Genomic DNA, 25,956 nt, shown 5'->3' on the forward strand with positions numbered 1-25,956 from the left:
CACACCTCCCATATATTCTCGCGACAGTAGTGCGTACTATAGCTTAAGAAAATCTCGACCATGCCGTGGAAATGGATTAATAGCTCACTCGAATTACGCTCATTACCTACATCGCGCTCATTGACGCGGTTAAATGCACGATAAAGATCACGTCGCGTCTGATTAAAACAAGTGCGTTCGCATCCATCTGTATGTAGACGCTAACGGTGGTTTGTTTGACCAAGTCTTATCGGATACCAATGACATATTAATAAGAAAATTTATGGATCGCGAAATATTGATTAGGAATAAGATCGCGTTTCTCTCATTTATCATTACGAAACTTCTATATAATTTTTATATATTATACTATATTTTATATATTATTCATTTATTTTTTATGAACGAATTTTTTATAATAATTTGTATAATAATTCGAACATACAAATAATTGTTTTGCAAATTTATTTGGAAACGAATAGAACCCGAACTTATCTTTAATATTTTCGCTTTATAAACGAATCAATCGAATTCGTAAGGATCGTTGCACAAATTTTTATCTTGTATTTTTTCGTCGTATGCTCTCTTAAAGCGGACATTCTGTAATGACAAAATCATTCTACAGAATTAAAACGGCTACCGCATGAATGCCCAAGTGACGCAGTTTCATGAATCACGATGTATTACGTCGGTAATCAGATCACATAGATACGTACATATATATTCAGAGACGAGGACACTCGCATTGTCCCGTCTTCATTCACGAGAGCATTGTTGTGGGACGCACAAAAAAGAAAAAAAGAACGCACTAGGCCGGGCTCGCCCGCGGCTCACGATGGGATTTTCGCTTTCCATTAGACATAGAAGCGCGCCCATCTGTGAGCGTCTCAACTGGAGCGGCAACGTTTCGATTAGAGCGATAATAATGCCTTCCTGTTTGAGATAAAGTGGAATACTCCGACATTGACACGCTTTCCGGACGAGATCCTATAAGGCTTAAGACACACACACATTCATATTTTTTTCGCACAACACGAATCCGTAAACCCGCCCAACTGTGATAATTGTGACAAGAATTAACGATTCTTGACTTAACTCTAAGATACTTAAGATACTTAACTCTAGACTGATTAGAATGTGTGCACATAAGTCATAAAAAATACATTAAATCGGAAAAAATACAGACATACGTTTCGATAAAATTGGATATTTCTACAAAAAATATTAAATATCTCGTACAAGACTTTTTAGCATATTGTTGAAATTAAATTACCACAAATATTTTTATAGCAAAATTTATTAAAATATTTTTCGCATTTAGATGTTGAAATATTTTTTTAGAAAATATCTCAGTTTTATGAGTATTATTAGTGTTCACGTTGAAAATTGTTTTATTCACTTTCTAAAGAGAATTTGAAAAAAACAAATAAATATAATCTGAATCGATACAATTAATTTTTTCAACTTGATTAGATCAATTTCTCAAGTTTACGGAGTAATAAGATTATATACCACATAATCGCAATTTTTCTCACTATACGCCAGACTCTCGACCACCTTCCAACACAATCTGTTCCAATGAGATATGTGGAGAAAGAGAGAGAGAATGTGGGGAAACTGCATCGCTAAGGCAATGCATCGTATAAGCGATCGGTGCAAAACTGCATTGTATGTGCGGTTCCATTGAACCTCCTTCTCCTCTTTCTCCTAAGCGGAGCGAACTCGCGGAATCCGGGCGCAGAATGCAGGACCGCATAAGAGCCGGCTCTTTATCTGCCCGGTATGAGCGAGATATCGGCAAACGGGTTTCGCAACTTTTCAGCACACGCAGTTCGGTGAACACGCAGTTCGGTCCACTCTTACATCGAGTTTGTTCCCGCTGATTTTCGCCACGTTTTTCCAATTTGATCAATCGATTTATTTTAATTTTAACGCGGATTAAAATCCATTTTGCAACGATATCTTGTGATTAAATTTTTATTTTTTATTTTGACACTTTCTCTATACATCTCTCTCTCTCTTTACAATATTTTTTTATTATTTATTAAAACATGAAATAGTACATAAAATTTTTATCTTTTATGTTTCACATACGAAATTATTTTATTAACCGGTTTAAATTATTTGAAGGATAATTTGCTGTACATCTAGTTGATGGCAAAAACTATAGTCAAGTGATTGAAAAATCTTAGTCAAATCTAAAATTTTTATGATCGATTCTGATTAATGAAAGTGCCGTGAAAAACGATATACGCGTGAGATAAGTTTCAATGACAATTTAAGAAAAATAGAGTGAAAGCACAAGTAGGAAACCTTTGCAATTACAACAAACGGCATGTATATGTATGCGAGCTCTAAAGTAGGGCAATATACGAAGGCTACCAATTGTAGACGATGCGGTAAAGGATAAAACTGACAACTGACAAGCCACTGTCATTTGGCACGCACCTCTTACATAATATGATAAACACGTTCCTTTAACATATATCCACATTTTTACTAATCGGTGAAATCTAAAATTGTACACAAAGGTGCGGAAACACATCTTTGAGTTATGGAGATTATTTGTTCTTCGATTCTCTCTGTGTTGACAAGGAATAACTGCTTGATACTCAATACGAGGAAACATTTTCGTAACGTATTATTCATTAAATCGTACGTTATGTGCAACGCATGTAACTGCATCATGACACAAAAAATGTAACATTTACTTTGCACATGTAAAATATGAAATATTATAAAAATAGACAACTATATTTTATTGATAAACTTCTTTTAATTTTTCGGAAGGTTCTCTTACAAATTGGGTTTATTTATATAAGTCGCATATATTAATTTAAATTTAAAGAAAACATTTTTCTTGTATTGATACATGTCTAGAGCAATTCTACACGGAGAGAATTTTCTCTTAGAATTTACCCTGAAAATCATGATAATCGTGGGATAATATGGTATGGAAAGAATTTTATGAGAATTTCTTTGATTAATATTTATTACGTATTTATTTAGTAAAATTAATCAAATATGTTTTATATTTTAGTGTGTAGATATTATTATTTTTATTGTAATAAATATTAATCAAAGAAATTCTCATAAAATTCTTTCCATACCATATTATGATTTTCAGAGTAAATTCTAAGAGAAAATTCTCTCTGTGTACGAATTCTATGATCTTACTTATTTCCTCTCACGTACACATCTTGAAACGGATTATAACACTAACTAAAATACAAGAGAAGATAATTTTCTTTTTTTTCTTTATCCTTTTTCGATCTTACATGATGTCCTACGCCATCGTACGACGCATCCACACGCATAGAATTACATAATGAAAAACAGTCCTCCCACGTTTTGGTACCACGATGCTACCAGGTTCTACTTGACGAGTCTTTCTCTCCCTTTTCCCTCTTGCTCCTCTCGACGTGGATTGATGCACAGGCCTTATTTATGAAAGTCTCCTACTTTTCCGCGCGTTTCTTGCTCATATCGAAGCGTGATTTACGAGTCACGCATCCCTGCGCGCGTGCGCTCTCTCGTGTAATTTGATGATTTTCTACGTGCACGCGCGTGGCAATTCGAGTTTCGCGAACGGAAGGTATTATAATGCATCAGTATGTTGTATATATAACGACCGGCTATATTTTCTCCTCGTGCGCACATGTGTGATACCGGAAATTAACGCGCTATTAGCCGCGAGGTTAACGAGAGTACATAATCAGAGGTACACGACCGTCTTTTATGTGTGAACACGAAAAAAACAGTCTTCTATCGTCAATATATTATAAGATTCTGAAATTATTCCGGTGTTCGCAAAAGTGAGACTTGAAAGATTAATGTATCTATATATATAAATAATGAGTTTAGCAAAAATGATAAATAATAATAGAGATAAAATATAAATCATAATATATATTATTTGTTTTATATTTTTATTTATTTATTTTTCATAAATGATAAAGATAAAATAAAATACAATGCTGTTTGTTTTGTTTCTCTTTTTCGTAAACAGACGCGTCTCTTTTATCTTTCTTCAGACAATTTTTTTTTTAATGCGTTTTAAATGAGTGCGCGAGCGCGATTGTTTGTCTGTCCGGCGCCGTAAAAAAACCGTAATTGTGTGTCATCGATTGATATTTTATCGATATCGCGAATTCCGCGCGTTCCATTCGTAACGCCGTCCAAGGAACGCGTATTTGTAACACTTTACCGTGAATGCGCGTTATATATAGGTACTCATACGGTGTAAATAACGATGATAACAATCTGTTATCGCGGGCTCGTTGTAAGCTTGACGACCATGTGACTACGATGCGACAATAGGCTCTTGAGCATGGAGATAGGGAAATGCCCGAGACGCCACGTTTGCAATCTATAATAGGGACCCCATTCTCCTATCATTACACAAATCGAGACGTTGCAAAGTATAAAATATATTGCAGGTGTCATTGATAAATATCTTAATTAATTATTAATTATTATCAGACTGTAATATAATTCAAAAAAGATAATATAAAAATGTGACAGCAAAATATACTTTATGTAATTATGATATAACGAAGGATACAAATTGCCACAAAAGCAAGCAGTCATTAATATGTGACTAATTCGTTAAATAAATCAACTATTCTCGCTATATCGATAATTACGAATTATTTAGTTTTTCAGAACTATGTATTTTTTATCAAATACGTATAATTTTTCTTACGCATTATTAGCATAAAAAATACGGCAATATTATAAGTAATCATTTATTATTCAAAGTAATTATTCGATAGATAAAAAGATCATCTTACAATTAGTGGCATCAGTAGGCTCAGACTTAGGAAGAAAAATTTTGTTTCAAAATTTATGTTAACGTAAAGAGCTGCTGTTTCAAAAGGGTGTAGAAGTAAAACCAAGTATTCTTCAATTTTTCACGACACATCGCGATCTAAAAACGCTTATTCATTGTTTTACCGTACTGTGAGATATGTAGCACAACCAGCAGCATCCCTAATTCGATTTCGCGGTAGAACAAATCACCCAATGATTTATCCAAATCTGTCTGCGCGAGATCTATTTTTCTTTTATCGCAGATCCCGCAAAAGTGGGTGATAGATATACACATCTGGAAAGTGGACGGACAGATCTTCTGTCTCGAGATCATCGACGTCGCCGTCGACTGATGACCGGTGAAAAGAAAAGAAAAAAGAAAAGCGGAAAAAAATGAAATATTTAACTCGGTTTCGCGTATTTAAGCACGCGCGTTTTCAGCCGACACGCAGCCCGCCGCCGGCGCGGCACGAATATAGACTTCACTTAAGGCATCTTTTTTTTTTCTTTTTTTTTTCTTTCTCTCTTTTCCTTACGAATGCCACGCCTCGCATTTCTGCATAATCACGGCTGTTGTCATTCCCCTTCCCCTGCGCGCCGCGATCCTTCCCGCGGCGAGCCGTTCCCTTCCTCTAATCCCTTTCCTCTCTTCCCTCATCTCGTTGATACCTGCCTGCCGCGCATAGCTCCTTCTTTCCCTGCTGTCTTCAGGAATCCGAGCTATCCCCCCGTGGGGTATAGCAGCAGGCGAACCGGTGCATTATCGAATGCACCGCGTCTCTAGTAACGGTGAGAGCAAGCTTAGCTCGCTGGTCACCAACGTGGACCGTAATCGCGACTTGTTACTACCGATTGTTCGCTCTAGCCCTTTTTTCTCGCGACGATCTCTTAATGAAATAATTTCTACGTAACAATCGAGCTCTCTCTCTCTCTCATTAGAAAAAAAATTATGCGCCAGAAAGAGAATTCTACGTTGTGTGCATCTCTCTTTCCATGTAATAATTAAATAGTATAGAAAATTTTGCTATACACATTTACAGAAAATGACTGATTGAATTGCTCGTCTGCGAAAAGTGCCGCTTAATCACGCCATCGGTATTTGAAAAGATAATGGATCCTCTTATGCGCGCAGTTCTAAAGTTGCTGCAGGCTAATTTTTTTGTCATTCACACACATGTGAGACGGATCATAATACGAGCGTTCTCGCGATAAAATGTATGCGATCTAAACCGCACGAGGGTGTCAGTTAACGATAACGTCGACCAATCACGAATCTCTGAATCTATAAAATATATAACTATGTATATATACATATATATACGCTTGTATAATAGACTATACCCACGCGTGGCATTGATTACACATTCCACGACCGACTCATTATCTTTATTTATCCTACGAATAGAGTCGCCACGGAAGGAATTGATTTCAAGGCGTGTTTCCTTTAGATCCCCCGTTTGATCGTCGATCGGCACCCGATCGCTATAATCAACGCTATAATCAACGATAATAGTAAATCATTGAGTCGATTTCGGAATTATGTATATGCGAAAGTGCGTATATATACGCGGAAGCACTTGAAAAACGATTCAAAGCGACAAACGTGTTATCTTTTTCTTGTCTATACGAAATTGGTCTAGCTTCGATTAAAAAGTAAATGAAAATTATTAATTAATAATAGAAAATTTGTAGCTATAAAAATCGCGGGAGAAAAATGTTGCACATGTTTTTCTGCACGCAAGAAATGCGATGTAAGAATTATATTCGCGACAATCAATTAACATCAATTACACACAAAATTACAAATGAGATTTATTCTTATGCAAAGATTCCACGATTTATTTTGATGCGTTTGTCGCTGCCAATTATTATGTCGGTCATGAATAATAGATCAAATGAGGCGAAAGATCGAGTCCGGCCTATGGTTGATCGTCGACGATGAATCGACGATATTATTCATCATCTGAATATACTATCGTGTAGGACGAACAACTTAAGAATGATCATTGAATCGAAGTTACACGAAGAAATATGATGTTAATCTGCATGATTTTATTTAACGAACATTGATCGCAAAAAAAATCGAAATTGAAACATTTACTGATGGATTTTAAACCTTTATTGATCTGACTATTTATCTTCTATTCGCTAAATTTATAGAGAAAAAAATTATGTAATTTTGAGATACCAGAATGTGATCTTTCTGCGAAGATATCAAATTCAGTCTTTTAATTTATTCCTAATTTGCCAAAATTACGTAGACATCACTCACGTCAAATTTCTCATTTCTAAGTGTTCTCCATTTTACGAGTCGCATTTTGTGAGATTCTGTTGAATTCAAGAATACAAAAGATATCGCAGATTTTTACCTTTGTCAAATTCTTCTAATCTCTTTTGACGTACCGGTAGGGCAAATGTAGAGTCGATGATCGTCACGTACAACCAGATATTTACGGCGCATCGCCTTTTTCTGCGCCGCGCCGCGCCGGTGACCTCGGCCGGTGCGACGTGACCTTGAAGAATGGCGAACCGGCCGTGATGCGATGCGATGCGACGCGGCAGGTCCGTACCTAAATACCAGATCACTGGAGTGTGGAAGGAATTGTTTGCGCGTGTGCTGCTCGGGTTTCTTTCTCGTAATTCACGGAAGGTTGCACGTGCAAGGCTAACAAGAGTTTTCGCTATATCCATATACCGGATGTTCCTGTCTCGTATTTTTTATCTTCCTTTAAATAAATCGATTTCACAAGAACTTCTGTAAAAATTGGTGGAAAGTAGACACACTTAGCTGTTTATTGCTTCCTGCGAGAGAATGTGAAGTCCAAACTAGTCTCTTTCTTAAACGAAAATAACAAAGAAACTCGTCATCTTTCACAATTATACATATACAGATATTCGATATTTTAATAATTTTTAGAAAGAGATAAGAAACGAATTTTTATTCCTATTTTTAAAATAGGTTTCTCTCTTGAAAACGAAATTTGGCACAGCGCAAAGATTTCTATTGTATTATATATATTTCTTTTAATTTTTTTAATACAATTTTAATAGAAATATGCGTCACGTTTTATATCGGCAAGAATACATTTCCGCGAAGAATCGCAGTTCGCGTGAATCACGCCGATACATTATGATACAAAATTATGTCTGGTACGATTCCACGGATATTTATCGAGATGTAATTATAATACGGCATGTGCATAAATAGATTATTCATTGGCGGAAAATAATTATAATCGCAGCTCGTTTGAAAACACGATGTTTATCAAACGAATCTACAGAATCTGGGACGCTTTTAAGTGACTCTATGTCAATATCCATATGTAAATATTAATTTGAAAATAAGTTGTTTACGCAACTCGCAAAATTCGCAATTGATGCGACTGATTATATGTCACATCGATATTTAATACTATTTAACACAAGCAAAATTTTGACACAAAGCTAGTTTTTCATATTTATCATTTTTCTGTCATATTCGAGAAATTTAAGACGATCTATTTACACAAAAATCTAACGAACTTGTGTATATATGTTATATATCTTCGAAATATAGGCTAAAATTACATTTATGTTTTAGAATGACACGTTGCACATAAAATTGCAATGTAAGATCAAAATCCACGTTAATTATCGGTTAGAATCTGCAACTGCAGTTCGGAGTCTGTGTTTTTATTTTATTTTTTTTTAAACATTGCAATTAATTTGGGAACAAAATGGAGAATCGCGTTCGACCGAGATTCTACGATCCTTTCCACCTGTAGATGTGCCGAGAGAGTTGCCTTTCGCAAAACATTTCATTATCTTCACGATGATTGACCTCGTCGCGTTACTGTTGTTAAACGACGACGCATCGTGAAACTAGCGCGTTAAATATTTACACATAAGTAAGTAAAGCGCGTTTTAATCGTTGAGAAGATCCACGGGGATAACAATGGTATCTCCGACTCTTATATTCTCAAGTATCTCATGCGTGATACGCATTTATCGCGCAATCCGCTCCAAAGTGCTTGAGAAAGCATACGATAAAATTAATCCAAGGGAATGTTGTTCTCCGCGCGAAATATAATTCGCACTTAAATTATTATTAAATATTAATCGTATTGTACATTGCCAAAAAATGTTAGTCAAATATTTCTACACATCTTGTAATGTTTGCGCTATTAGGAAAACAAAGCAGACGCATCATTATATATATGCAAGGAGGAACTTGACTATTAACTTAAATTGGCTTATTAAGTCTCAAGATAAGAGCTTATTGTCAAATCGAAAATAAGATTGTTTGCGCTCATAGACTTTCCGAAGATTACGAACGAGGTCTCCTATTTTTTTCTTTCGAGAGGGGAGAAGCTGCTCTACATAGAAAACTTGTCGCAACCAATACGAAAAAGGCATTACGAGGCGTATTTTTTTTTTTCGTCGCACAAACATATCGGGGATCCATTAAGAACGTAACGGTTGTGGATACCTTTTCCTCGAGAAGAAGAGTCATCATCCGCGTGGCTGATCATGTCGGCATCCCGCCGGGAGAGGCTCCCGAGATGAAACGAGAAGCAGATCAGAGAGCCGGGTCTCTCGATAAGACTAACGCGGTCGGGAATGATGGTGGGGTGATGCGTGGATCGCGAAGCTTACGGCAAAGAAGAAGAAGACGAAGACGACGACGACGACGACGACGAAAGCAAAGGAAGAGAGCAAGGCACAGGATATAAGAGAGAGCGAGCTAGCTCACCTTGGCGCCCATGGTATGCGCTCATTGGCGTCTCTCGCAAAGGCGTAGCCCTGTCTCTCTAGACATGGTAGACGATAATATATATTTTGATAAGAAGCCTCTCTCTTGTGGACCTCCTCCTCACGAGAAGCAGAGAGAAAGAGACGGAGAGAAAATAGTCGCTGCAACAGGTCTTTATAGCCGGTCGGTTTTGTCCTCGCCTTGTGTCGGGTATCACGAACATGAATATTTTGTGCACGCCACAAAACAATGCAGCGTGCGTAATCCTGTTAGAGCTGTGTTGATGTTATTTTGTCCCGGTCATATACGTTCTCTTTTCTCGATGCCTTTACGTAAGAGACATCGAATTAGTTTGCGTTCGCTACAGAGAGGATGCCTATTATAAATATTTTTTTTTATATGTGTAACTATGCATTTAAATCAATTTTGTACAGATTGGATTGCCACCTTCCCCCTTCTTCTTCTCCTTCTATTCACTCCTTTCCTGTTTTTAGATTCGCATAATTTTGCTTGTAAAAGTATACCAGCTATTTGCGTTATTATTAGCAGGGAAAATACATTCGTTCGAGACATGAATATGGAAAACGGAATGCTTGTTTGGTATGCTGACACATTGCTGAATCGCATATCTCAGGCGACTCAATGGACTACGTAACATACCAAACGTTATGTATGCGAAGTTGTTGCATCAAAAAGTGTCACGATAATCGTATAAAAAGAAATCTAAAAAACAGAGAGGGAAAAGATTTTTGTAATATTATTAAAGCAAATATAAATTACAAAAACTTATTATATTTCTATCAACATTAATTTTATAAATTGTAAATAAACGCGAGAGCGAAAAAAGCTAAAGTAAAAAATCGAAAGATTAATATCTCTATTTTTTCACCGCGCGATATTTAATTAAATAAATAAATCGCGCATGTTTTTTTATTTGAAGTATAATAAGAAATTCGTAATATATAATTAATCAGTTTAATCATCTTTACGGCCTCGTATTAATTTGCAGCATATCAGGAAAAGATTAGTGTTCTTTTCATTATTTATTCTCATGTTTATCTCATATATCGTCTTATCATATGTCAGATAACACGATCTTACAATTATTATATTTATTTTATCATGCTCTAAATGATTATTCGCGTATTGTTGTTGAGTCTCCTTCCAGGAATGCAAACGGAGAAGCGATAAAACGAAATAAAATTGAAACAGGAAAGGAAAGAACCGCGCTTTTAATAATTTCACAAAAATATCATATTTCCATTTTCTTACTTGGTCTTGTGCGTGTACAGAGTGTAATATTTTATGATCCTATTTAGTCTGAAAAATACCTATCCAGCGCGCATTGTAAAAAAAAATAAGCAAAATTTCATTAACAATAAGTGTCAAATTACGCGATAAATAATGCAACGTTATACATATTCATTATTTATCGTGTAATTTTACACTTCTTATTTATGCAATTTTGCGTACTTTTTTTACGGTGCAAGACGAGTCATCGTCGCGTCGTTTCGCGGTATATCGCGACGATGCGAAAGTATGCAGCGTCGTTTTACGGTAGGCATATCGATGCCCCGAAGGCGCGCATCTGCATCGAGCGGTCGACGACGCGCGAGCGAGCGTTCGCGGTCTTAAATATTTCATTTACTCTCTCGCCGGAATTTATCCGCGGCGAGAAATATTACACGAGACGCGCCGTAAATTTTCAGTGCCTTTTTGATTTTTTCTTTTTTTTTTTTTCAACGAGAATCTCTCCTCCGCAAGAACGCCTTCGGCGTTGCTGATTTGTGCATACCGGACACGATTAGTTGCCTCATTGTTGCGTTACGTAATATACGATGATCGGAGGGAGAAAAAGAGAGAAATCGCGCCGACTCTAATCATGCATACATATTTTCTACGTGTGTATGGAAAATGCGCGCACACAGATACCGATAAATAAATAAATGCGTAGGGGCGTGAATGTGCGGCCCCCGAGGAATGTCGCGTGTCTTGGGGAAAAAATCCGGGACATCCTTGCATAACGTTGCAAGGAAAGAGGCTCGTTTCGCTTACGATAGCGCGATAAAAAAAGTATTCTATTCGTCTTTAATATTTTTTAATTTTTTAGTTTTTTTTTTACGAATCCAAACTTAATACCTTACATTGTACGATCTTCCTTTTTGACTCGTATAGCCAATCTAAAAAAATTTGAAAAAAAAAGAATATTTTTCCTGAGGATTAAATAGGGTATTTGTTGATCGCGTATATGTTGATCGATTGCTCGGATATGATAAACATCACAAGTGGATCGGCCGTGCGCGGCCGTCCGAAACCGGTGTACATAAAGCGTATATGTATGCCTGAATACGGTCAGGTCGTGCGGATAGATATCGGATACACGTAGCGGGACACGGGCGGTTTCGAAGAATGCGTTTCCTTCCTGTCGATACGTGTGATGTAGGTACATACACCGTAAATGGATGCGAGCTCGCGCGTGATCGGAGATGCGCGATCGTCCGTACGTTTTATATAAGTAACTCCCATCTTTCTCTATATTCTCTCTACTCCCTGCTAAAATGAGTCATGTCGCGATTACGATTCCATTCATGTCTCGCAACAAAGTGAGAATATGGTGCGCAACTACGACGAGCAAAAAAAAACTTCGCGACGAAATGTGGGAGCGAAAGCTCACGCGACAAACCTATACATATGTATGTGCTTATTACAAAATAAATGCAACTTATATATTACTAGAACAACACAAGCGCGCACTATTCCTCGATTTTATATAGAAAAGAATGATATTTTTATATAAAGTTTGTTTAAATTTGATTAATATTTTTTGCAGAAATCAGCTGATAACTGTCAAAAAATATTAATCGAGTTTAAAGTATACTATAACATTTTATTTAAACATATTATTTTAATTTTTATAACATAATATTATTTTAAAATTTAATTAATAAATTAACGCTTTAATCAGCTGATTTCTGTCAAAAAATATTAATTTAAAATTGTAATATGTTGTAAATAATATGTTATAATGCCTTATCTGCGATCAATATTTTTTGACAGAAATCAGTTGATAATTGTCGACAATAATCGAGTTTAAAGAATTATGACACATATTATTTAAAACAAAATTATTTTAATTTTTATAACATATTCTTATTTTAAAAATTAATTAGCAAATTAACGCTTTAATCAGCTGATTTCTGTCAAAAGCGACAACAATGTTAATATCATGCCTTTTTTTAGAAAGGTATAATATACTAGAGTACTTCAAAAAAATACATAGAAAAAACATATACATTTCTAATTTTTAATATTTTTTAAAAATGTTTTAATATATCGAAAAATATATATGCAAAGTCATTAAAGCCTTCTCCTTCTTTGAAGATGATTCTCGGATGAATATTCACCGAGAATAATCATCTGATCTAGTTTCTGAACTGCTAATCAATAACGGAACCGATTATCGCAGGTAAACACCTGGTGCTGGTGACGGATCCCGAGATCGTCGAGGATGCGTACGCCTTCGACAATCCTTGCTTCAAGGACGCCACACCTACGACGGTCGGCCGTGTCACGGAGAGACCGTCGTCGGCCGTACTTGGGGACACACCTGCGAAGGATTCCACACGATGGTCCACGCCTTGGACATCCTTGGGCCTCGGGTCGGCTATACGCAACGACAAACGTCGAACTCTCGACGATTCCTACGTCGGAGTAAGTTTCATTCTATTTTCACTTTTTTAATAATCACTTTCGCAGGTACACAGTTAATCGACAATCGATATTACTTAACGACGATTTACTTTATTTCGTTTTAAAAAATAAAAGATGCCATTTATTGTTTGATGCGATGATGTTTAAGATGAAAAGAGGACTAATTTTACTTCTTAAGATGATTATAACGAAATATTAAAAATTTCGAAATTTTATTTTATTTGTCAAATAAAATAAGCGCAATTTAATTGATTAATTAAATTTAAATTGATAAGTAAAACTTTGTTATCGCATAATAAAAGTAGTTCGGTATCTTTTAGATATATCTTAAAGAATCTTTTGTATGTTAAAACAAAATATTCGGCTATATACTTTGTAATTTTATATTGTATATATATATTATACATAATAAAATGACATCTTATGCGGTTACTTTTAATTAGAAATTATCGGCCCGAACGACTAAGCTATTACGCCAGATGGACAATAAATTCCGCGGTTGAATCTAAAGAAGTGTTAAACACAGTAATAATGTCGTCGTTTAGTTACGCGATACCAGCATCACGATAATTGTAGGATAAAATAGCTGGAGGCGATAACGTAACACTTATAATTCTCCATGATCTAATCTGATTTCAAAATATCCTTCTTCGCGAGGAAAAGATTCAGTTAAAAACAATTTCTCAAGGAGATTCACAAAATGAATAGAGAAGAGAACTGCATTTTTTCGATTACATTAAAATATTTTCTTCGCGAAAAAAAATAACATAATTTCCGCGTCCATTAATAAATGTATATTTTTGAGAATAAATTTAAACATAAAAACAAGAAAAAGTATAATTTTAAAAGATAGAGATATACATATCGTCAAGATTCAATATAAAAAAATGAGTTATTCTCATACATACATACACGTTACATTTGTATAAGAATAAAAGATGCAAAGAACTTACCAAGAAATTAATCTTTCAATCGCGATTTATATAAAAACCGGATATTACATATACGATCCAGCCGGATGTTATAATATACCATCAATGGGTATGATTCCTCCTTCACAAGAAGATGACGTATCTCCTTCGTTTATTTGTCGCTCGCCGCGCGGCACAATATTAAATTTGTCATCGGCGAGAATCGCCCAGTCATTGATGATCGTCGCGTCGAGGATCGCACTCGGGATCCGACGACTTCCATGAGCCTGAACGCAGATACGGCGGCTTTCGTGATTTATGTATGAGCGATCAGCTGATGAGGTTTTCATCGCACTTGTGTAACAATCGACGTATGTTTTTGCAGCCCAAGGCCACCAGGGTCAGCGTGGTCGGTCTTCGTAGTCGCGACTTCACCGGCCTGGGCTTCAACGTGTGCGGCAACATGAGGGAGGGCATCTTCGTCAAGGATCTGCTGCATCGCGGCCCCGCATCCGAATCCGGACGGATACATCCCGGTCAGTATATAAATATATATTTTAAGCTCGTATTGTTTTTCATTAGTGATATTGAGAGGATTAAACCGCGAAGAGTTCTCCATTTTTTCAATCTTCTTCCGAGCTCTTTAAAAAATTCTTTTCTCTCTCTCTCTTTAATTTACCTTATTTTTTTATTTTTGATTCTTACGTCTATCGAAAAAAACGCGATCTAATCGTCATTTTAATTGCCTAGCAATTCGATTTTCACGCTCGATTCAGTTATCGCTGTACGCTGATGACAATGTGTACAGCTCCGAGAATTCTCTTGCTCGCTGTATCGAGATCGAGATTGAAGTGTAATGCAATTTCTGTTCGCGCGTCACCCATGTGAGTTAAGTAAAGTAAATTATAACTCAATACTCTGGAGATTAACGGACGTGTCTCTCGATGAGTGCCGGTCTTCGCGGATCTGAGAATCACCCACATACCTACATATCGCAGTGAAAGCACTCTGTTACCGCCGCGTTCGAGCATTTGATAATGCGTGTCGTGAGGCGATTAAGATAGAACAGTGAGCCCTCATTGAGCGAGTGCACTTGTCAGCATAAGTGGAGTGCGGGAGAATCGTCGTATCAATGGTTCCGTTTGACAGAGTCAGCAGTTCAACAAGTTCCAATTCTGAAGAAGTATAGATTGCACTGAAAAAGAAAAACGTATTTGTAGTTGATAATAATTTTCGCAAATTGCAGAATTAATTTTCTATCCGCACGAAGTATTACGATTGAAATCTTAATTTTTTTTTTATCAGAGATTTCTTCCAGAATCTGAAGTCTGAAGAACTAAAGTCGATCTTTCTAAGACGCTTCCAGTTGTTATCTTTGAATCTAGATGCGCGAATATTTAAAAAATGCGCCATGCGCGCTTTAAATAAAAAAATAATTTTAGAACATCATCTCGTTGTATTCAATAAAAAATTTATTGTACAGGTGATCGTATCTCCAGCATGAAGATCAGCTTCCGCAACATGGTGTACGAGGACGCGCTGACGATTCTTAGCTATGCCTCGCCGTATGACGTGGAACTGGAGGTGGAGAGCGGCGGTAACGGCTCGAAGCCGACAACGTTGCTGAAGAAGAGCGTGGGCCCGAGCCCGACAAGGATCTGCCATCCTCTCTACAGGAGTCAATCGATCCCAGAGCTGACGCAGGCCCATAAAAGCGTCGCAAAACGGCTCTTCATAGCCGACCCGAACGAGTCAGTCGGCTCCAATCACTCGACGATGAACTCGACCTTCAAGTCGTCGAAGTCGACGCCGGGCAGCGGACAGAGTCTCGAGAGACGTCACGACGAGACGACAAAGAACAATCATCATCACAAGTTCGGCATCAAGGTGCTGCCGGCGCTGGACGGCACCGTGCACCGGATCGAAAATCAAAACGAGCACAACACGAACCTGGAGAGAAGACACTCGCGCAAGTTGGACACGGAGAAGCTGCTGGCTTCTTCGAACAGACAGTCCACAACGTCCAACGACGAACCGCTGAACGTGGCCGACGAGAAGAAGCTCTGCAACGAGCGTTTTCAACAACGCGCAGATCAGCCTGACGGCGTCGTCTCGGCGAGAATCACCGCCGACGCGTTAGACAGCAAAGCCGGCAGGAGAAGCGTCGACGCTGGAGATGGCGGGATCAACATACCGTCGGAGGTGCCAATGGAGGTGCACAACGCGGCGATGGCGGCTCGCAGGAATCGGAAGAGTAGCTCAGAGCCGCTGAAGATCAGTAGCTCGTCGCCGGACTCCGACAGCGCCAAGAGTCCGCAGAAGAATAAGCGGAAGGCGCCGGCGCCACCGAAAAGCGGTGGCATCAACGAGATGCAATCGAAGAAGGACGCCATTGATACCATCGACAGCATCGCCGATTATACAGAGTCATTGTGCGATTACGTGAACAAAGCGCGCGAGAATACGGACGCTCGGAGGCACCGTTTGGAGAACCAGTCGACGGTGAACAGACGCAACTCCGAATCAGATACGGACAACGAGATGCAGAACAGCTTCACGACGATTGAGCTGAATCCGGCAGACATCACCATTCATCGCACGCCTGTACCAGAAGTGAATGACGACGATGAGGATGACATGTACAGGAAAGCGGCCAGTCTGGGCGATCTGTCCAAGTATGAAAGCAGGACCGCGACGACTCTCGAGAGGGCGCAAAGTCTCGACATGAGCGCCGATACTGGCGCGAAGAAGCGCAAGGCGCCGCTGCCGCCTGAAGACATCAACGAGTCCACGGAGGATCTTACCAAACTCGACCAAATCGACTCCTTCGACCGACGAAAGTTGAAGAAGTCGAATGAGTGGGGCACTCTGGAAGACGTGATCTGGAGCGAAGCTGCCGCCGAAGCGGACGAGAAGAAAATAAGTACGAGAAAGAAGAGCAACGGCACTCTCGAGCGCTCCAAGTCCGCGGTGGAGATCAAATTGAAGGAGGAAGTCACCGCAACGACGGCGATAGACGACGATGTGTCCGAGAAGAAGAAATCCGACGACGATGCTCGCAACATCACCAGCATCGAGTTGTACAACTTGCCGTTGAACAAGCGACTGACCCAGGAGTTTATTCACACCGAACGGATGTTCAATCCGGACGAGGACAATTCTTTGGCTAGGATCGTAAACGACGGTCGGGTGGTGAAGAGCCCGACTCCGAAGGAGGTGGAGCTGGACTTTCAGTTGGCCGACAAGAAACGCTCTTCTGAAGAGAGCCAACCTGAGAAGGAACTTTCCGGAAACGAGCTGGAAAATTCCATGTCAGATAAGTCGGAGGACTTCAGTCGCGCTTTACGCTACTTCGAGCTGAACGTGAGCAGCTCGCCAACGGAGCCGACGACGAAGGCAGTCAGTCTGACGCGGCTAAACGAGCGGAGAGAAGAGAGAGCGCCTCTTAACGACGTATCGCTCTACGCCGGTAAACAGGCGGTTGTAGAAGAGCCTATCTCGAAGACGATCATAGACAGGGGTTGTCATGGTTGCGAAGGCAGACACGGTCAGCACAGCGCCGACTGCGAACGCGAGAAGCACGTCGACAAGCCGCATCGCGTGACCGTGAGATCGTTTTCGGATGACAATAGGACGACGACGATGACGACGCGGGAGAATGTGAAAAAAGAAGTAGAAAGAGCGTGCACGCCGACGCATTTGCGAGTTCATGCGTCCAAATCGGAACCGGCCAGGCACAACAAATCCCAGGATTCCACAGAGGAAGTGCACGCGGAGGGGAAGAACGGCGGTACCTTCTCCACGTTCCAGGCGCACCGGACGAAGTTCGAGCAACCGGGCGACAGGTATTCGCCGATCAAGTCGCCGACCGATTCCTTCGTCGACACACATTTTGCGAGACGTATTATTAACGTCTCCGGTCGTGACGAGGACGACGACGAGGAAGAGGACGAGTATGAGTTCGGTTCAGGCATGACGGCGCACAGCAAGAGTCCGTCCTCGCCCAAGGAGGACCGTCACAACATCAGCAGTGTCAGCGTGTCGAGCGGCGAGAACAGCGAGGACAGCGGTCTGGTTCGCGAGTCGATGGACTACAATAATCCGCAGGATTCGGAGAATCGTCCACCTTTACCCGACACTCCCATGCCGCTGAACGCTGGCCACAAGATGACCTACATCACGGAAATCAAGGTGTCACCCAACAGGGAGGGCATTCGCGAGGCCGACAGCGAGAACGAGGACGGAGTAACCACTAACGGCGAGTCGCGAAAATCCCTGACGCAGCACGAGATCAAGGTGACGTCGAACGGCAAACCCACGTCCGGTAAAAAACCGCCGGTACCGCCGAGACGATCAGACATCACGAGGAGCCCGAAGGAGGACCGAACGGACAAGCAGGTGGTTTACGTGTCAGAGTACAAGTCCACGACGGGCAAGAGAGCTAAGATTCTGGATTCGCATCCGTCAGAGGTCAAACAATCGGAGAGCAAGAAGTTCGAGCACTGGATCTTCATGGCCGATAAGGAGCAGAATCGCTGGAACCCGGCTTCCAGTCAACCGCAGCCCGTCACGAACATCATGCTGTCGTCCAGGGACGATACGAATTAGATTAATCGCTTCTGTAAAATGCAAAGTGGAATTAGATCGCTCATTTCAAAAGAGGCATTTATTCAAAAAATGTCGGAAACGCCTCCTCTTCGTGTGTAATGTTTCTTTACGAAAACGAATAATATAATGATTATGATGATGAATGAAGTTTTCGAGTTCCCTGAAAACTAAAGATTTTAGATTTAATGTCCCTTTTAAGATATCGATTTAGATAATCGAAGATTTAAAATCCAGATTGAGTGTTGGACTTAATAATATTTCTTGAGATAAATAATATTTTTGCACTCTTAATGTGTATATTTTTTCAGTCATTCAAACTCCGTTTTCTTTCTTTCTTTCTTTCTTTGACTTTAAATTTTCCTCTTCAATCCTCAAATTTGAGCTTAATAGACGATCTAAATGGACAGCCAGAAACGTATGTAAATTGAAAGGTGAGAAAATGATTAACTTTATGTCACGTATGTTGATGTGTTTCTTGGAGTGATTCGTGTTTCACACATGACATGATATCAAGTATGTATGTACAAAATATTGATCCAGAGATCACGCTTTTCGATGACTTTACCGAAGATTTTTATTCTCCAGATAAATATTTTTACTGATTTGTGTGTGTACAATTTCTCTTCTCTAATTTTCTATAATTTTTTAAATAATTTATTTCAGTTTCTTAGAGACTTTGCAAACGTGCAATATATTGATGATTTTAACGATACGATATTAATGTGAGAATGTTTCGCGCAACATCGTTAAAATATTCAAATAAAGAAATGACTGCCGTATTTTATACTTCTATATTCTATACATATTAAATTGATTACGTTTTGTCACGATTTTAATATAAGAATTCATCCTTTGATTCTAAAATTGGTCGCAAAAAATAAAAGCTTAGAAACTATATGTGCCATAAAGAATAATTATGAGCCTGAAGAGATAAACTTGAAATGCGAATGCCTGTATACGAGATTGTGCGGATTTTAGCTTGTGTGTTAAATCAATCAGGTCAGTACTTTTTAAGGGAGTGTACTTGAAAAATGATAAAAATATCAGAATCTTTTATTTAAAAAAAAAAGAACTACATAATTGCTTGAATACTTTGAACTATATGATTTTTAATTATATTTATATCTAACGAAAGTACTTTTAAAAAATGTTAATCATATAAGTGCTGTAAAATCCTTTGAAATGCTTTCCTCTAAAATTATGAATTATGTTTATTTCTATTCAGAAATAAACTAAGATATTCGTCCCCTTAAAGGCAAACGTTACTAGTATCATTTTATATAAAACATTGTACATCTTATTTTTAACTGATTTTAATTTTCTTTCTCATTTTAAATCAAAATAACTTTTAATACATACACAACATACATATACATTAGAATCTTACTAAATGCACATATAATGAGAAAATATGTAACTCTAATTTATCTGAAAGTAATTTTGTTGCGTATTTTTTACGTATAATTATAGTTTTTTTTTCTTTTCTTGTTATCTTGTTCGTACCTTTATCGCACATTTAATGTTAAATGTGATTATCATCTATCTTTGGATTGAATATTATATTATATCATATTATATAACATCACACAAATGAGACGAGATAATCACATTTAATTCTAAATATCTAGCGAAGATGTGACGTACTTTTAACTCTCATTTTTAACTTTGACGATCCATGAAAATGAGATAGAGAATATTATCTTATTATCTGCAATCTGAATATGTGACTCGTTTTTACTTAGAGATACTTGATAAGATCGTTGTGTCTTATATATGTACGTCCATTATGAAATGCAAATAGTTTCGTTAATAAGATCTGTAATCAAATAATACGTCGTGTAATAATACATGTAGTATATAAGTGAAATAATTTGTAAAGTCGGGATTAATGAACTTATTAATTTACTAACCATCTCCCGTAGTTAAATTCTATGTCTAATTGTGCATGAATACTGTCTGCGCATATGAGATATGCAAAGAACAAATGTAATTAATAAAAAATTTTACGCATAATTACATTCTTTGCTGTTTAAGTTTTGATGCTTAGTATTATTTCTCGTAAAATTTTAATTTTAAATATGTGAGGACAAGCGGTTTTTTGTTCAAGTTTTGTATATTTCTTTTATATTGCATATTGTTTCTTTTTATTGTATTATCTAATTTATATCAGATATTTTCCAAAAAAGTAACAGAAAAATTCCAAATTGTGCGTTTTACGGTATAAACTGTATGAATATACTATAAAACACACGAACATCGAAATGTTCCACTATATATAAGATGAAAATATTACAGCATATTAAAGAAAATATGAAATATTGTCAACTGATGCAAATCAGTCGTCGAGTCTTTCTTTGTGTATGTTTCTTGTAATATAACTTATTTCAAGACTAACATGTTAGTAAAATACTATATCATTGTCTATAATTTTTGTTAGTGAAAAATGTATAAAGTTTTAACAAATAAAAGTGTATATTTTTAGACATAAACACCTTAATACTTGTAAAATTATATTTCATTATGCTATGTACTTTTGTGAGAAAATAACAATTATTTTTTAATCTTAATCAATTTAAAATTCTAGTTTCTTACGGAACTATAATTCTGAGAATTTTATTTATTTCTATTTCCTATTTTATTATATTCTTCCGATACTTTTTTTTTATTAAGAGCTTTTCATCATTAGGACCTCAAATTAAATTCTTGAAAATATTAGTATATCATTTTATTATATTCTTTTTATCGAGTACAGATATGATATAGGTATCAAAATTTAATTAAACTTAAGGGTTATATTCATATCATTTCTCATTGTCTCAAACGAAAAAAAATACATAATAAAGGCATTCCTAATAGAAATCGGATGTTACATAAGAAAAGGAAATAGAAATTGATGGAGCAAACAATTTAACCATTGCAATTAACATTATTATCACAGTTATATCAGAATTATATATTACATTGTTACATATATAATATATATATTCACCTTAAAACAATTTTTATTACATTTACTCTTGCCCAAATATTAAATAAGAGGACTTAGTGAAACTACAGAAGAATATATATATGATGTGTAAGCATTTTATTATGAAATATATATGCATTGATCCTTTACAGATTATATTAATCTTAATTTTTATTCTCTTTTAATTTTAATTATTATTTTTCTTAAAATTGCTATTTGTGTGTAGTCATAATCTAACAAACTAAAAACTGCCTGAAATATGAATATTCTTTAACATATACCATTATGTTAAACTATTTTTGATGCATTTTTATTACTATCTTTACTTGAAAACACTTAATAATTTTATTTGTACGTCGCATCAACTTGTCATGTGTATAAATACTAATGATTTAACCAAAAATATAATGATTAACAGATTGATTTATATTGTACAAATATAATTTTACATTTTATGCACATTAATTAATATTTTTTATGATAATTATATTACATATACATACACAAATATTAAATATACACAATATTATACTTTATATTATATTTAAATACTGTTATGTGTTACCAGATAATCTAGTCGCAAAGCTATTCGGTAACGATTGTCAAACTCACAACTTGAAAATATATTTTAATGTGCTTGTGACAAATTATTAGTCTTAAGTGTATATAATTGTGAAATTAAGTCGCAGATTGTTTGTAATTCTTTGTGTTCATTAGTTTTTTGCCACACATAGCACAGATAGCCTTCTTGTATGCGCAGGACTGACAATAGTGGGATCCCACTTGATGTACCTTTTGCCTACATATTCTGCAAATCTCGAACTTCGTGGTGTACGGATTGAATCGTGCTTTTCCCGCAGACAGAGCCTTGTTCTCTCCTACCTGACGACCTCCGCTTTCCACGGTGTTCCTCGCGCCTGTCTTCCAAGGATCCGGCGTGATAACCTTACCCAATTTCTTCTCGCACTTTTCGCAAACCATTGCGAAATCGGATTTCCTCGCCCGCGGAAGAAAAGCCACAATATCTGTCCGAAAATAATTGCACGTCAAAAAACAGTCGACGAAAGATTAATTATTTTTACGCAATTCAATATCGCTTTGTTTATTTACACACCTTTTCTATGCTTTATTCACTTCCCACAGAATTTTTGTTACTCATATACACAGCCATACGTATATACACTGCTATAAATTTGTAATAATGAATTGTTTCGCAGTATTGAAATTCTCTTCAAATCACTGTTTTAGGGTGCAATTTCACTATCAATTTGCTGCTAGCGTCTAACTGATCACGTGATCCGATTTGTGACTTTAGGGTGCATTTTCACTTAACGCCGTGACGCTAGATTTCAGCGTCAAGCATCAATAAAAACAAATTGACGCTAGCGTCTGTTGACACTGGCGTGAAAACAACTTAGCGTACAAGTTTAGATAGCTTGATTCTTTCGTTCTTCGAATTGAGAATTGAAAAGATACAATATACAATTTTGTCCGCATAGAACGTGCTTTTTCGAGAAGCTACTGCATGTAATTAATATTATATATTAACAATTTTCGCTTTTCTTTTCACTGGATTTAAACACAATTGTTTTGATCAAACACTTGATCAAGGATTCGTCAAACACTCAACTGCTGTTTATGATAACAAGACCGAATAATTTGATGACTCTCTCTCTCTATTTTTTTATTTTGAAAATTATTATTTTCTCTTTCGCAGACTGAAGAAGAAGGCACTGAGAAAGAGTTTGCGAATCTTACCGAAGATGAGAGAGTTTTAAAGCTGCCATAATTCGTCGAGAACATTATTATTCATCATATAGAATTATAGAACAATACATCTATTGGCATGTGGCATCAGCGTTCTGGGAAAAATTCGAGAATACAGAGTACAGCCAACAGGGATTGTTCAAGCATGCTGTGGATGATCTGTACATTATGTTTACAGAGTTTCTACCTGTTCTAAAAATGTTGGAATATATAAGAAGGACAAGTATGCGGCTACGGATCCATAAAGCACCAAAAATGATATGGAGGCACAATTCAAGCTCATTGTCAGAGCTACATTGTTGAAACAATTATTACTATTGTGTCACGAATGTACTATAGATCAGATCTATAAAATTGCCTTTAATGTATTCTGTAATTCAGACAACTCTTCTCAAGGTAAATATTTATCTTAATATAATCACTTTGTGATTTATCTAATGCTTATGAGATATATACAGAAATATATGTCTTAAATCAGATATATCAATTAATAGAAAACTAGTTGATCTGAAATTATTGGAGAGACTCGTAGGAAATTGCACTCACATATCATTAATTTATATTTGTATCAAGAATCATCTAATTCAAAAAACATGCGACAACATTTGACAAGTCATAATAGATTTCATTAGTAAACGTATGTTTTTATCTCTCTTTTTATTAATCTCATATAATTTATAATAATAATTATAATAATGATAGTCATATGTAATATCTATGATGTAATGTTTTATTTTTTACAGTGGCTCGAAACTGTTGTCATAATTTAGCGGGTAAGAATCTGTTTTGGTGGTTTTTCGAAAACGGTTGCACTAACTGATGAAATCCATAGTGCCATAAATAAATTTAAACAGAAATTATTTCTATTTCCTGTATGAAACATACATCAAGATATGGATCGATCATCTATTCAATATAATATAATAGGTACAAATGTCGAATATATATATATATATATATATATTTATAAATTTTATTCATAAAAACATGTATTTGCATGCTATACTTTTTTCCAGAATATCTCGAGTCACAATCTGCGGTGAATGATCTGAATTTGGCTGGGAGGAACGGCTCAATGGAAGGATCTTAGGAATTTTCAGAAAGCAATTAAAACGAGACTCTTACATACCGGGGTGAACACCCCGGATATAGATCGCCGCTATAAAAAGATCAAATAAAAATTGTCAAGTATCTCGATCTAACGAGAGTTCTTCTGGAAGCTGTCAAGCTGTCAATGGAACCTATCAAGTGAGATCTCTACAGCTTATTGCATATAGATTCTTATGTGTCCGTTTGTTATCTATATTGATTTGTCGAATACGTTTATTTCTTCAGGAGTTTTATTTGGAAAGCAGAGAGGACATCGTACGTTCTGTCGTTAACTGTCCGCTCGAAGATTCGCCGAACAATTTGGTCGACGAATTGGTAAAGGACGTGCAATTAAACAACAGTTGGACGATCAGCGAGACTGAGGATTGGAAAAGGTGAATGCCGGATCCTGTCAACGTTAATCCCAGTAAACCGCGAAATTTCATTAGTCGTGTTATAAAAGCAGCTGTGTGTTGTACTGGCTGGCTTCAGTATTGTATAGCGTCAGTATTAAACATAGAATTTGTATTTTCAGCTAAAACAACGCAGCAAGGTGTCTGACATAATCTCTACCCTGGTGAAGGTGTACAGCAGTCAGGATTTATTTGTCAATGAGTATCGCACAATTTAGTGAAGGAGTATCAAGCTACAACTCAACTCGATTATCTTAATTGGAATCCAAGCAAAACAGATACATAAAATATCTAAGAAATACAAAATATAAGTGTGATCATATAAATATAAAATTATATTATATTATATATAATATTATATAAATATTATATAAAATATATTATATTATTAAATTATATTATTAAATATAAAGTATTATATTAGAAGAAAAATATTTCTATTGCTTGTTTTCAAAATTAAATATCTTTTTCTAAGATTATTATTCTAGAATTTTAGAAAATATAACGCGAGTGACTAATTTTTTATAATTCCACTGTTCTGATATTTTTGATTATCTTATATTAGAAAATATATTGTTATTTGATATAAATATTTTATTTATTAAATATTACTCGAAATAAATATTTTATATTTAATAAATATATTTTCTAAAATTCAATATATATATGAATATGTAATATAAATTCCACGCGCATGCGCGAGAAATCCAATACACGATTTATTAAAATTATTATTGATTAATAATACGTAAAAAATAATATAATGTATTTTATATTTTATTTATAATATAAATATATATCTATTATTTATTTTTATTATTTATTTTTTATTGTAACATATAATTTAATTTATTTTTATTTATGCAAGACCGTGATTACAATAAATTGTACAGAAAACAGAAAAATAAACATTTAATAATAATAAAACATCATTAATTCTAGTACTCTGCGTTGATACCACTGCTT

The 25,956-nt window shown here is 36.3% G+C and overlaps 2 protein-coding genes and 1 pseudogene across 4 annotated transcripts in view; 2 read left to right on the forward strand and 1 right to left on the reverse strand.

Annotated features, from left to right (window-relative positions):
* Positions 1 to 21,239, forward strand: part of LOC145942409 (uncharacterized) — a 31,554-nt gene extending 10,315 nt beyond the window's left edge. For both annotated transcript variants that reach the window (XM_083049095.1, XM_083049096.1), the window contains 3 exons: positions 12,990 to 13,234; positions 14,531 to 14,681; positions 15,629 to 21,239. In XM_083049095.1, the coding sequence (XP_082905221.1) occupies positions 12,990 to 13,234; positions 14,531 to 14,681; positions 15,629 to 18,753 (3,521 nt within the window). In that variant the 3' untranslated portion in view covers positions 18,754 to 21,239. The remainder of the gene's footprint in view (positions 1 to 12,989; positions 13,235 to 14,530; positions 14,682 to 15,628) is intronic.
* Positions 21,240 to 21,744: 505 nt separating this feature from the next.
* On the reverse strand, positions 21,745 to 23,050 carry LOC145942410 (cysteine-rich PDZ-binding protein). The gene is made up of 2 exons (XM_083049097.1): positions 22,836 to 23,050; positions 21,745 to 22,746 (listed from the first exon to the last, which is right to left on the reverse strand). The coding sequence occupies exon 2, from the start codon at positions 22,700 to 22,702 to the stop codon at positions 22,400 to 22,402; it is 303 nt and encodes a 100-aa protein (XP_082905223.1). The 5' UTR covers positions 22,703 to 22,746; positions 22,836 to 23,050; the 3' UTR covers positions 21,745 to 22,399.
* LOC145942948 (uncharacterized) lies at positions 22,923 to 25,858 on the forward strand (annotated as a pseudogene). The gene is made up of 7 exons (XR_014426443.1): positions 22,923 to 22,929; positions 23,194 to 23,248; positions 23,439 to 23,884; positions 24,232 to 24,415; positions 24,505 to 24,736; positions 24,824 to 24,972; positions 25,113 to 25,858. The product of XR_014426443.1 is annotated as an uncharacterized LOC145942948 (transcript).
* Positions 25,859 to 25,956: the final 98 nt, after the last annotated feature.

Source organism: Prenolepis imparis, unplaced genomic scaffold (assembly GCF_030444845.1).
Source record: "Prenolepis imparis isolate NDT839.2.m4 unplaced genomic scaffold, iyPreImpa1.0 SCAF_11, whole genome shotgun sequence".
Taxonomy (NCBI): Eukaryota; Metazoa; Arthropoda; class Insecta; order Hymenoptera; family Formicidae; genus Prenolepis; species Prenolepis imparis.

Bases quoted from the DNA above. Each gene is read 5' to 3' on its own strand.
- LOC145942410 (XM_083049097.1), bottom strand. From the start codon at position 22,702: ATGGTTTGCGAAAAGTGCGAGAAGAAATTGGGTAAGGTTATCACGCCG.